The following is a 12,500-nucleotide window of genomic DNA, read 5'->3' as shown; positions in this document are numbered from 1 at the left end:
ACAACAATCTATGGGACCTCTTGCAGTTTCCACGCTGATTTCTCTTTATTCTAGTTTCAATGTAGTCATGAGCAATGAATAATATAATAGTAATCATATGATAATATACTACAATAATAGAATAATAATAGAATGAGATTATATATAATTATATATAATGTGCACAATTCCCATGGAGTAAACAACAAAACCACTGGACCAAATCACACCAAATTTGGCCACAAAAGACATAGTCATCCAATCAATCTGTATGCAGCAGCGTGTCAGCAAAAACGGTTAGGCGTGTCAGTGCTGACACGCGTGTCATATGTTGGCCATCACTGGCTTAAATGATGATGATGATGATGATGATGATGATGATGATGATAACACCGGCTCTTTGGCTTAGAAATGGAGATGAGCACCAACCCCCAGAGTCAGACTTGACTGGACTTAATGTCAGGGGAAAACCTTTACCTATTTACAGGCCTTTAGCTGGGGGGTGGGGCGGTTAGGGGTTCAACCCCCCCCCCCCCCGAAATTTTTCAGGTTAAAAAAAAGCCTGGTTTACTCATGAATTTTAATTGGTTAACCAAATCCCCATGCTAAGTCTATGAAACGCAAAAAATTAAGAGTCCCTCCAGAACTGCAAGTACTATCTCAAGCAAATTTCAAAATTTTGGGGGGGGGGGGGGGTTAGGGGTTCAACCCCCCCCCCCCCAAATTTCAACCCCCTCCCTCCCCCCAATTTTTTTTTCTGGCTATGGCCCTGCCTATCTATATATATAAAAGAGTGATGGAATCCTGGCGACCACCAAAACAACAAAACTAAACACCCCACAACCTCGAAAATTGACAACATAGTTTCATTGTAGTCATGAATAATGAATAATATAATAGTAATAATATAATAATATACTACAATAATAATAATAGAATAATAGAATGATCTATATATATAAAAGGGTAATGAATTTTCGGCCTAGGACAAAACAACAAAACTACACATCCCAGAAACACTAAACTTGGCAGCACAACCCCTCATCCATGCCTCTACGTTCATACAACAAAAAGGAAAGAAATATAAAGTCCTAATTAGAGGGAGGGGAATAATTGTTTTTATCCAATTGCTGCCAGTTAGAAGGCTAAGCGCTGCCCACTTGGTCTCCTAGCAACCCACTCAGCCCAGGGGACAGGCAGAGTTGGGCCTCACTTAGGCCTCTTCCACGCTGCCTATAAAATACAGATTATCAGATTTTAACTGGATTAGATGGCAGTGTAGACTCAAGGCCCTTCCACACAGCTATATAACCCATTTATAATTTTATATTATCTGCTTTAACTGGATTATCTGGACTCCACACCTTTACCCTTGACCTTAACTACCACCAATTCCTCAATACTTTATTTCCCATACCACCAGACTTCGCCACAGCAACGCGTGGCCGGGCACAGCTAGTATTTATATATAGAGTTTTCTCAAATGTACATGCAAGTTCAGACACTGCCATCGTGTGGCTGCAGAAATACGGAAGAAAATTGATGTAGTATCAATATTTATAAATGGGTAAGTGAAGCTGTAGTGAAGCTACAAATATTGGAAGGTCATACCATATATTTTGGCTGAGGACCATGTTTTGCATCATTGCAGCCCTCCAGCCCTTTGGCAACCTAAATGCCTGGAGGGCTAGCCATATTTGCAAAATAAATTGTTATGTGTTGTCAAAGGCTTTCATGGCCGGGATCACAGGGTTGTTGTATGTTTTCCAGGCTGTGTGGCCATGTTCCAGAAGCATTCTCTCCTGACGTTTCGCCCACATCTATGGCAGGCATCCTCAGAGGTTGTGAGGTACCTCACTTAGCACATACTTAATACTCCCAAATTTGAATACTGGAGGAGTTTGAGAGAGATTGATCATGATTTTTGGGAGTTGTAGTTCACCTACAACCAGAGAAACGGTGGACCTCACCAACGATGGACCTGGACCAAATTTGGCACACAAACTCAATACGCCCAAATTTGAATATTGGAGAAGTTTGGGAGAGATGGGAGTTGTAGTTCACCTGCAACCAGAGAAACGGTGGACCTCACCAACGATGGACCTGGACTGCCCAAATTTGAATATTGGAGAAGTTTGGGAGAAATTGATCATGATTTTTGGGAGTTGTAGTTCACCTACAACCAGAGAAACGGTGGACCTCACCAACGATGGACCTGGACTGCCCAAATTTGAATATTGGAGAAGTTTGGGAGAGATTGGTCATGATTTTTGGGAGTTGTAGTTCACCTACAACCAGAGAAACAGTGGACCTCACCAACGATGGACCTGGACCAAATTTGGCACACAAACTCAATACGCCCAAATTTGAATATTGGCGAAGTTTGGGAGAGATTGGTCATGATTTTTGGGAGTTGTAGTTCACCTAAAACCAGAGAAACGGTGGACCTCACCAACGATGGACCTGGACTGCCCAAATTTGAATATTGGAGAAGTTTGGGAGAAATTGATCATGATTTTTGGGAGTTGTAGTTCACCTACAACCAGAGAAACGGTGGACCTCACCAACGATGGACCTGGACTGCCCAAATTTGAATATTGGAGAAGTTTGGGAGAGATTGGTCATGATTTTTGGGAGTTGTAGTTCACCTACAACCAGAGAAACGGTGGACCTCAACAACGATGGACCTGGACCAAATTTGGCACACATACTCAATACACTCAAATTTGAATACTGGAGAAGTTTGGGAGATTGATCATGATTTTTGGGAGTTGTAGTTCCCCTACAACCAGAGAAACAGTGGACCTCACCAACGATGGACCTGGACCAAATTTGGCACACAAACTCAATACGCCCAAATTTGAATATTGGAGTTTGGGAGAGATTGATCATGATTTTTGGGAGTTGTAGTTCCCCTACAACCAGAGAAACGGTGAACCTCACCAACGATGGACCTGGACCAAATTTGGCACACATATTCAATACACCCAAATTTGAATATTGGAGGAGTTTGGGAGAGATTGATCATGATTTTTTGGGAGTTGTAGTTCACCTGCAACCAGAGAAACGGTGGACCTCACCGACGATGGACCTGGACCAAACTTAGCACACAGAATCCCTGTGATCAACTGAACCTATTGGAGATGTTTGAGAGGACTGACTCACCATGACGGGAGTTGTAGTTCATCCTGCAGCCAGAGACCACAACGAACATCACCAATAATGCATCTAGAGAGCAAATATGCGCAACATAACTAACTTTAGCCACTGATGGAGTTTCAGGGGCTTAACCTGGCATGATGTAAGTTGTAGTTCACCCACAATTTTACACATTTTGTAAAATAAAAAAAAACTTTTTGAAATAATCCGGGCAACGCCTGGTACCCAAGCTAGTCTGGAATAAAACAGAGTCGAAGACTTTCACAGATAATTAAATCTCTGTTTATATGAACTTTGTTCCCAATTAGGGTAATTGTTATTTGATTGAAGCACAAGATATTGAACATATCATACTGGATAGAAATACAAGTCCGTAGTTCAAGCCTGGTTGTTTAAAAAAAAAAGATTACATGGTCCTGATTGTGGTGTCCTGCTGCTCTTCTAACACACAGGAGAGTCCAAAACACAGATGTGCAGCACAGCTGCAGTTTGACCGAGGCCCCGTTCACACTGACCATTTAATGCACTTTAAAGCCAGATTCAACTTCCTCATGGTTCCTGATTGTAAGAGCTGAGTATGTTGAATCAAAGTTTGGTGGTATCTCCTTGTCTATAGTGACTGGTCATCTGTCAGGAGGGTTTGGATTGTGCCTTTCTTTACGCAGAAGGCGGATGGAGTGGATGGCCCTTGGGGATCCTTAAAACTCTAATATTAATTCAAGAAAACATTCAACTTGGAATGATGGTGCTCTCTCTGGAAGTCTTTAAACAGAGGCTGGATGGCCATCTGTCAGGAGGGTTTGGATTGTGCCTTCCTTTACGCAGAATGCAGCTGAAGTGAATGGCCCTTGGGACCCTTTAAACCTTAATATTAATTCAAGAAAAACATTCAAGATGGGATGATGGTGCTCTCTCTGGAGGTTTTTAAACAGAGGCTGGATGACCATCTGTCGGGAGAGATTTGATGGTGCTCTCACCTGGCAGAAAGGGGTTGGACTGGGTGGCCTTTGTGGTCTCTTCCGACTCTATTATTATATGATTATTATATGATTCTAACTCCAGCCATGAGGAGATGGGTAAGAAATAAAACAACAACAGCAAGCACACACAGTAGAGTCTCACTTATCCAACATAAACGGGCTGGCAGAACATTAGATAAGCGAAAATGTTGGATAATAAGGATGGATTAAGGAAAAGGCTATTACATATCAAATTACGTTATGATTTTACAAATTAAGCACCCAAACTTCATGTTTTACAACAAATCGACAGAAAAAGCAGTTCAATACATAATAATGTTATGTAGTAATTACTGTATTTACTAATTTAGCACCAAAACATTGCAATGTATTGAAAACATTGACTACAAAAACATTGACTACTAAAAGGCAGACTGCGTTGGATAATCCAGAACATTGGAGAAGAAAGGTTGGATAAGTGAGACTCTACTACAAAAATATCTCCAATATCCTAGGCCCTCAAGAAGAGCCAGATATTCAGAGACAAATCCCGGACACTTGGACCTAATGTGCACGTGTGCTGTGTTGTTATGTACATGATGATAATAATAATAATAATAATAATAATAATAATAATAATAATAATAATATTGTATGACACAGCAAACAAGATAGATATGCTGGATTTTGTATCACAAAATCACAAGTCGAACACTTCCCAAGTGTCTAGGACTGTGTGATGTATTTTCAGATGATGCACGCAGATCCCAGTAGGGTGGCCTTTTGCAGTTGGCAGATCGTAATTTTGTCAATGTCTATTGATTATTTATTTATTTATTATTATTATTATTATTATTACTACTACTACTACTACTTTGGCCATTAGCTCTAGAGATGACTAGACTCCAATTCCCATCATCTCCAGATCTGGCTGGAGTGCAATTCTTGGCCATTCTCCTAAGTCAGCGGTTCTCAAGCTGGGGTGCCCAGATGTTTTTGGCCTTCAATTCCCAGAAATCCTAACATCTGGCTGTTGTGACTCAGCCACAGCATAGCCAGAGTGAGGATGAAGAAGGGGATTCTGGGTTTCAGATACAAGAGCCAGATGAGTCAGACGATGGGATGCAGGATGAATTTCAGGATGATGGCACGGGAATGAGAATACAGGCTGATTCAGAGGCTCAAGAAATGCAGTTTGAGCAGAATGAACCGTTGACCCCACAAGCCGTAGATAACAGCCAGAATGACATTCCCATGGGAATTAATGAGCAAGAGATGTCTCAAGCCCCGGTTCAGGTGCGAGACAACGAGGACCTTGAATTATCTAGGGCGGACCGGTTGTTATGGAAGGGAGTTCAGCCTCGTAGGAGTGTGAGATTGGCGGGGAAGAAAAGATTATTGTTCCTGGATCTTTGAAACCTTTGGGCCTTGGTTCTTTGGGATTTATTGGTTACTGTTTTGGCTTATGGACTTGTGGATTATTATGGCTCATCGACTAATGGATTTTTATTGACTTTTTATTGCCTGCTTTGATTTATATCTGCTTTTGCTTAATAAAACTACAAAAGACTTTCTCCTATGTCTGACTGAGTGTCTATAGCAAGGTGAACTATTCTGAGGTGCGACACTGGCAAACTGGATGGGATTTCTGGGAATTGTAGACCAAAAACATCTGGGGACACCAGGTTGAGAACCACTGTCCTAAGTAGTAATTCTATGACTCCCATAAAACAGTGCAAATGAAAGCTCTCAATGTGCATCAGTCACCACCATCCCAGTCTCAAACGAATGTCATCGTCTGCACAGTGAAACTCCTTTCTTCAATACAGTAGAGACTCACTTATCCAACACTCGCTTATCCAATGTTCTGGATTATCCAACACATTTTTGTAGACAATGTTTTCAATACATCATGATATTTTGGTACTAAATTTGTAAATACAGTAATTACTACATAGCATTACCATGTATTGAACTACCTTTTCTGTCAAATTTTTTTTGTATAACATGATGTTTTGGTGCTTAATTTGTAAAATCATAACCTAATTTGATGTTTAATAGGCTTTTCCTTAATCCCTCCTTATTATCCAACATATTCACTTATCCAACGTTCTGCCAGCCTGTTTATGTTGGATAAGTGAGACTCTACTGTACTGGCATTAAATGGTCAGTGTGGATGTGGCCCAAATCTGTGGCTACAGCTTGGTGTTCCGATGGTAAGCGGGGACGTGAGACGTGGCATAGGCGGGCTGGCTGTGCCACGTCGAAACCGGATAGAGCCGTTGGCGCATGGCGCCGTCATACGAGGTGGGGTAGTGAATGAGGCCGGACGCGACCGGGTGGCAAAGGTCCGAGGGCTGGAGTGAGGCAGTTAATATGGGGGTGGGGAAGGCGGGGATGAGGAAGGGGCTGACCGAGAGGGACGGGATGAGTGATGGCGGTTGTCCCTTCGAGCGGTCGCCGGCGTTGTCAAAATTCACCGGCAGCCGCAGCATCGTCCCTTTGTACATCTCCGGAGCCCGAGGAGCCGAGAAGCAGGGATTCGCAACGGCAGCCTTGGCCAGTCCTTGCTGACCGTTCGGGGATTCGGCATCCGCAACGAAAGGGGAGACGGCTTTGAGTTTCTTGCCATGTCGGAGGACGTCGTCCTCCAAGGCTCGTTTCTTCTGGACCAAACTTGGAGGAAGCGACGCTCCGGACGGTTTCGACACCTGCGGGTTGACTTTCGCCAAGTTGGTCACCCAAGACGTCTTGTTGGGGGCGAATGAAGAGCCCCGCTGACTGCTCGGTTGGAAAGCCGAGGGCTGTTGGGAGTCGCTTCTCCAAGACGACAAACTCGGCCGTTTGCGGAGATCTTCCGGCTGCTCCTCGGAGCCGTCCGACCTTTTCTGAACCGACGGCAAATAGGGCGCCTCGGAGAGCTCCCTCAAAGTCGTGAAGTACGGTCCGCGGATCGGGTGGCAACTCACCGGTTTCACGATGTCGCTTCGGGACGTGTAGAAAGAGCCTCGAAAAGACGGTGACGGGTGGCCCCGGGAGCTGCCATCGTCCACTTTCTGGCTAGTCCTGATGGTCGGAGAGACCTTGGAGACGCCTCCGTTTTCTTTCAAGAGCTGGGAAGAACCGTTCGGGGTCCCAGACCCCTTCAAGTCCTCCACCCTATGGTTTGACCCCTCTTTGTGGGTCTTAGTACCGGTTTCCGGGCTCAAAGCGGGCACCTCGTGAACCCAAGGCTTCTTGTACTGCGGGCAGTCACTGAGGTGTCGGCACAAGGCCTCGTCCTTGCTCACCTGGGCCAGAAGCTTCTTCTTGGCCAAGGGGGACATGATGCCGTGGTTCCCTTTGAAGTAGAAGCTGGAGAAGAGCCGCTTGTAGGCCTCGGAGGAACCAGAGCCCCGGCAATTGCAGTCACCCGTGGGTCGGCTCTCAGATGTCTCCCGGCCATTGGCAGGAGCAGACCGGCCCTCCGTTTCTTCTTGACTTTGGTCAATACAGTTGGAAGAGTTGCCGGACGAAGCCACAACAACGTCTGTTTTCAGCTTCTCTTGGAGGACCTACAACCAAAAGGAAACCAGGTTGAGAAACTATTGGTGTCGTTATTACCCTGTGAGTCGCTTTGAGTTCCCTGCAGCAAAGATAAAGCGGGGTATAAATAATTAATAATACTGTAATAATAATAATAATAATAATAATAATAATAATAATAATAATAATAATAAATCACACTGGAAAAGCTGATAAGGAGAAGACCTGGCTCTGGCTCACAAATGGGACCCTGAAGAAGGAGACAGAAGGCCTGATCCTTGCAGCCCAGGAGCAAGACATCAGGACAAAGGCCATTCAGGCCAAGATCGAAAAATCAACTGAGGACCCAAAATGCAGACTGTGCAAGGAAGCTGACGAAACCATGGATCATATCCTCAGCTGCTGTAAGAAAATCACACAGACAAACTACAAACAGAGGCACAACTACGTGGCCCAAATGATTCATTGGAACTTATGCCTCAAGTACCACCTCCCAGCAAAAAAGAACTGGTGGGATCACAAACCTGCAAAAGTATTGGAAAATGAGCACGCAAAGATACTGTGGGACTTTCGAATCCAGACTGACAAAGTTCTGGAACACAACACACCAGACATCACAGTTGTGGAAAAGAAAAAGGTTTGGATCATTGATGTTGCCATCCCAGGTGACAGTCGCATTGACAAAAAACAACAGGAAAAACTCAGCCGCTATCAGGACCTCAGGACTGAACTTCAAAGACTCTGGCAGAAACCAGTGCAGGTGGTCCCGGTGGTGATGGGCACACTGGGTGCCGTGCCAAAAGATCTCAGCCGGCATTTGGAAACAATAGACATTGACAAAGTTACGATCTGCCAACTGCAAAAGGCCACCCGACTGGGATCTGCACGCATCATCCAAAAATACATCACACAGTCCTAGACACTTGGGAAGTGTTCGACTTGTGATTTTGTGAAACGAAATCCAGTATGTCTATCTGGTTTGCTGTGTCATACAATAAAATAATAATAATAATAATAATAATAATAATAATAGATTAGGGTTTCAAATTCAGCTGTAAAACACGCTCTTGCAAATGTTTTCCACACCTTTGATAAGACTTTGAGCTGCAGTAAAAAGAAAAGTAAACACTGCATTTGCTGATTTCCAGGAAATTGAAAGTAGAAATCAAGGCAAAATTCTATACATGAACACAGCCTTTCCTGGTCAACCGCCAGAGGGCAGTCCTGGCCTCGAAATACTGGTGTTTTGTAGCATTTTTTATTTTTCTTTCACATCACTTGGAAGGGACCCCCAAAGGTCATCTAGTCTGGCCGCCTGCCATGCAGGAAACACGCAACCCAAGCCCTGGCTCCTACCTTCTCCTTTTTCGCCCTTTTCTTCTCATTCCCTCGCTCCCCCTTCGGCTCCTTCGAGACTTTGTACTGTTTCCGGGGTTTGACGGGAGGCAAAGGCTTGTCGTCTTCGCCTTTCAAGTGCCGGACGTAAGGGAGGACCAGCCTGGAATAGATGACCTTAGAAATAAGTCTGTATCTATCTATATATATAAAAGAGTGATGGCATCAGGGCAGCGGACAAGACAACAAAACTACAGGCCCCCCAACCTCGAAATTTGACAACACAACCCATCATCCATGCCTCTAGGTTGATACAACAAAAAGAAAAGAAAAATAAAGTCCTAATTAGAGGGAGAGGAATAATCGTTTTTATCAAATTGCTGCCAGTTTGAAGGCTAAGCTCCGCCCACTTGGTCTCCTAGCAACCTACTCAGCCCAGGGGACTGGCACAGTTAAGCCTCACTTAGGCCTCTTCCACAGATTATCAGATTTGAACTGGATTATATGGCAATGTAGACTCAAGGCCCTTCCACACAGCTATATAACCCATTTAGAATCTTATATTATCTGCTTTGAACTGGATTATCTTGACTCCACACTGCCATATAATCCACTTCAGAGTGTGCATACTAAACATAAAGACAACCATACAACAGACATTCAATACCACCACTACCTCAACAATTTCTCACCAACACCACCAGACAAAGCCACAGCAACGCGTGGCCGGGCACAGCTAGTATCTATATAAGTATCTATATACTGTATATACTCGAGTATAAGTCTAGTTTTTCAGTCCTTTTTTAGGGCTGAAAAAGCTCCCCTCAGTTTATACTCGAGTGAGGATCCTGGCTGGCTTATCTTCGGGTCAGTTTATACTCAAGTATATAGGTAATCAGACTTAGACAGTCTTATGTTATTAAAGTCTTATTATTATAATTATTATCATAAATTACAATTTTATGTAAACATTCAAAAACATTTAACCTATTGATGTCTCAAATAATGTAATTTTATTAGTACAGTAGAGTCTCACTTATCCAACACTCGCTTATCCAACGTTCTGGATTATCCAAACCATTTTTGTAGTTAATGTTTTCAATACATCGTGATATTTTGGTGCTAAATTCGTAAATACAGTAATTACTACATAGCATTACTGCATATTGAACTACTTTTTCTGTCAATTTTTTTGTATAACATGATGTTTTTGCTGCTTAATTTGTAAGATTAAAACCTAATTTGATGTTTAATAGGCTTCTCCTTAATCTCTCCTTGTTATCCAACATATTTGCTTATCCAGCGTTCTGCCAGCCCGTTTATGTTGTAATAATAAATAGAGTAAAATAATAAATGCAAAAATAATAATAAGATCAGAGTGAAATAGTAAATATATTAATAATAATAATAAAAATACAAGCTAAAAGGGCCGGCAGAAGTTTGGATAAGCGAATATCTTGGATAATAAGGAGGGATTAAGGAAAAGCCTATTAAACATCAAATTAGGTTATGGTTTTACAAGTTAAGCACCAAAACATCATGTTATACAACAAATTTGACAGAAAAAGCAGTTCAATACACAGTAATGTTATGTTGTAAATACTGTATTTAGGAATTTAGCACCAAAATACAGTACAGTCTCACTTATCCAACATAAACGGGCTGGCAGAATGTTGGATAAGCAAATATGTTGGATAAGCAAATATGTTGGATAATAAGGAGGGATTAAGCAAAAGCCTATTACACCTCAAATTAGGATATGATTTTACAAATTAAGCACCAAAACATCATGTTTAACAACAAATTTGACAGAAAAAGCAGTTCAATACGCAGTAATGTTATGTTGTAATTACTGTATTTACGAATTTAGCACCAAAATATCATGATATATTGAAAACATTGACTACAAAAATGGCTTGGATAATCCAGAAACTTGGATAAGCAAGGCTTGGATAAGTGTTATGGTTGATCAATTACGGGCATTCTTAGTTCTGTAACCTCAATAAACTGTGTTTTACTCTATTTGGTGGCGTTCTGTCTATGACAATAAGTGAGACTCTACTGTAAAGTAAAATAAATGTAATAGTAGCAACAATAATAGAGAAAAATAATAAATGTAATAATACCAATAATAACAGAGAGAAAAAATAAATGTACCATATATTCTGGAGTATAAGCTGACCCAAATATAAGCCAACCAGGACTTTCACCCGAGTATAAGCCGAGGGGGGCTTTTTCAGTCTTAAAAAAAAAGGCTGAAAAACTAGGCTTATACTCGAGTATATACAGTATGTATATACGTAAAAACACACCCAGAGATGTATAAATATGTATGTGTATATGTGTCTATCCCTTTCTGGTAGGAAAAAGGTGTCAAGGAAGCCAATAATAAGAATCAGCAGCATTAATTACTATTATGTATACTGGAACTCAATTGACAGACCCAGTCTTTTAAACTTGTACACGCCTACCTATATTTTATAAATGCACTTTATGAATGTTATATGTAAGTTAATTTTTTAACTGATTTATAGTGTATTGTACTGTTTTTATATGTCTGTTTTATTGTAAGCCGCCCTGAGTCCCCTGTTGGGTGAGAAGGGCGGGATATAAATATTGTAATAAATAAATATTGTAATAAAATAATACCTCTCGTAGTGTCTCCGGGTGCAAGTGGCGGCGCTTGTGCTTCCGGGGCTGCCCCCCAACATGTCATAGACATTCTTCCAAAGTCGCCTCCCGGTCACCTGCAAAAAAGAATAAATGTTTTGCAATTTATTTATTTACTTATAAGGTCAGAAGTGAATTGAGAATACAGTTATAATGTATAGAAAAACCACAAACAAAGTTTAAAACTTGGCGTGATACTAGATTGCCTTTGATAATAGAAACTGTGTCTGGTTGCTGGTTGATGTCATTACAGTAGAGTCTCACTTATCCAACATAAACGGGCCGGCAGAATGTTGGATAAGTGAATATGTTGGATAATAAGGAGGGATTAAGGAAAAGCCTATTAAGCATCAAATTAAATTCTGATTTTACAAATTAAGCACCCAAACATCATATTATACAACACATTTGACAGAAAAAGTAGTTCAATACGCAGTAATGCAATGTAGTAATTACTGTATTTACGAATTTAGCACCAAAATATCACGATATATTGAAAACATCGACTACAAAAATGCGTTGGATAATCCAGAACGTTGGATAAGCGAGTGTTGGATAAGTGAGACTCTACTGTATTTATTGTTACAATGTTGTTGTTTTTATTCTGTTTTTACACTGTGAATTGCATTTGAACGTAATTTTCATTTGAACTGTGTTGTTGGGCTTTGCCCCATGTGAGCCGCCCCGAGTCCCTTAGGGGAGATGATGGCGGGATAGAAAAATAAAGTTGTCGTTGTTGTTGTCGTTGTTGTTGTTATTTGAAACACAACAAGATGAGTCCACAGCAGACACTCTCCTGGGTTGTACTGGATCACACGCTGGACACTTTCCAAGTGTCTAGGGCTGTGTGATGTATCGGCGAATATTATTATT

The 12,500-nt window shown here is 41.7% G+C and overlaps 1 protein-coding gene across 2 annotated transcripts in view; it reads right to left on the bottom strand.

Annotated features, from left to right (window-relative positions):
- Nucleotides 1-4,320: 4,320 nt before the first annotated feature.
- The window catches only part of arid5a (AT-rich interaction domain 5A), a 41,085-nt gene continuing 32,905 nt past the window's right edge, over nt 4,321-12,500 (bottom strand). For both annotated transcript variants that reach the window (XM_062961063.1, XM_062961064.1), the window contains exons 5-7: nt 11,607-11,704; nt 8,979-9,120; nt 4,321-7,651 (exon numbers count right to left, since the gene is read on the bottom strand). In XM_062961063.1, the coding sequence (XP_062817133.1) occupies nt 6,293-7,651; nt 8,979-9,120; nt 11,607-11,704 (1,599 nt within the window). In that variant the 3' untranslated portion in view covers nt 4,321-6,292. The remainder of the gene's footprint in view (nt 7,652-8,978; nt 9,121-11,606; nt 11,705-12,500) is intronic.

Source organism: Anolis carolinensis, unplaced genomic scaffold, assembly GCF_035594765.1.
Source record: "Anolis carolinensis isolate JA03-04 unplaced genomic scaffold, rAnoCar3.1.pri scaffold_8, whole genome shotgun sequence".
NCBI lineage: Eukaryota > Metazoa > Chordata > Lepidosauria > Squamata > Dactyloidae > Anolis > Anolis carolinensis.
The sequence above is the reverse complement of the archived record's forward strand: the minus strand, read 5'-3'. Positions and strand labels throughout refer to the sequence as shown.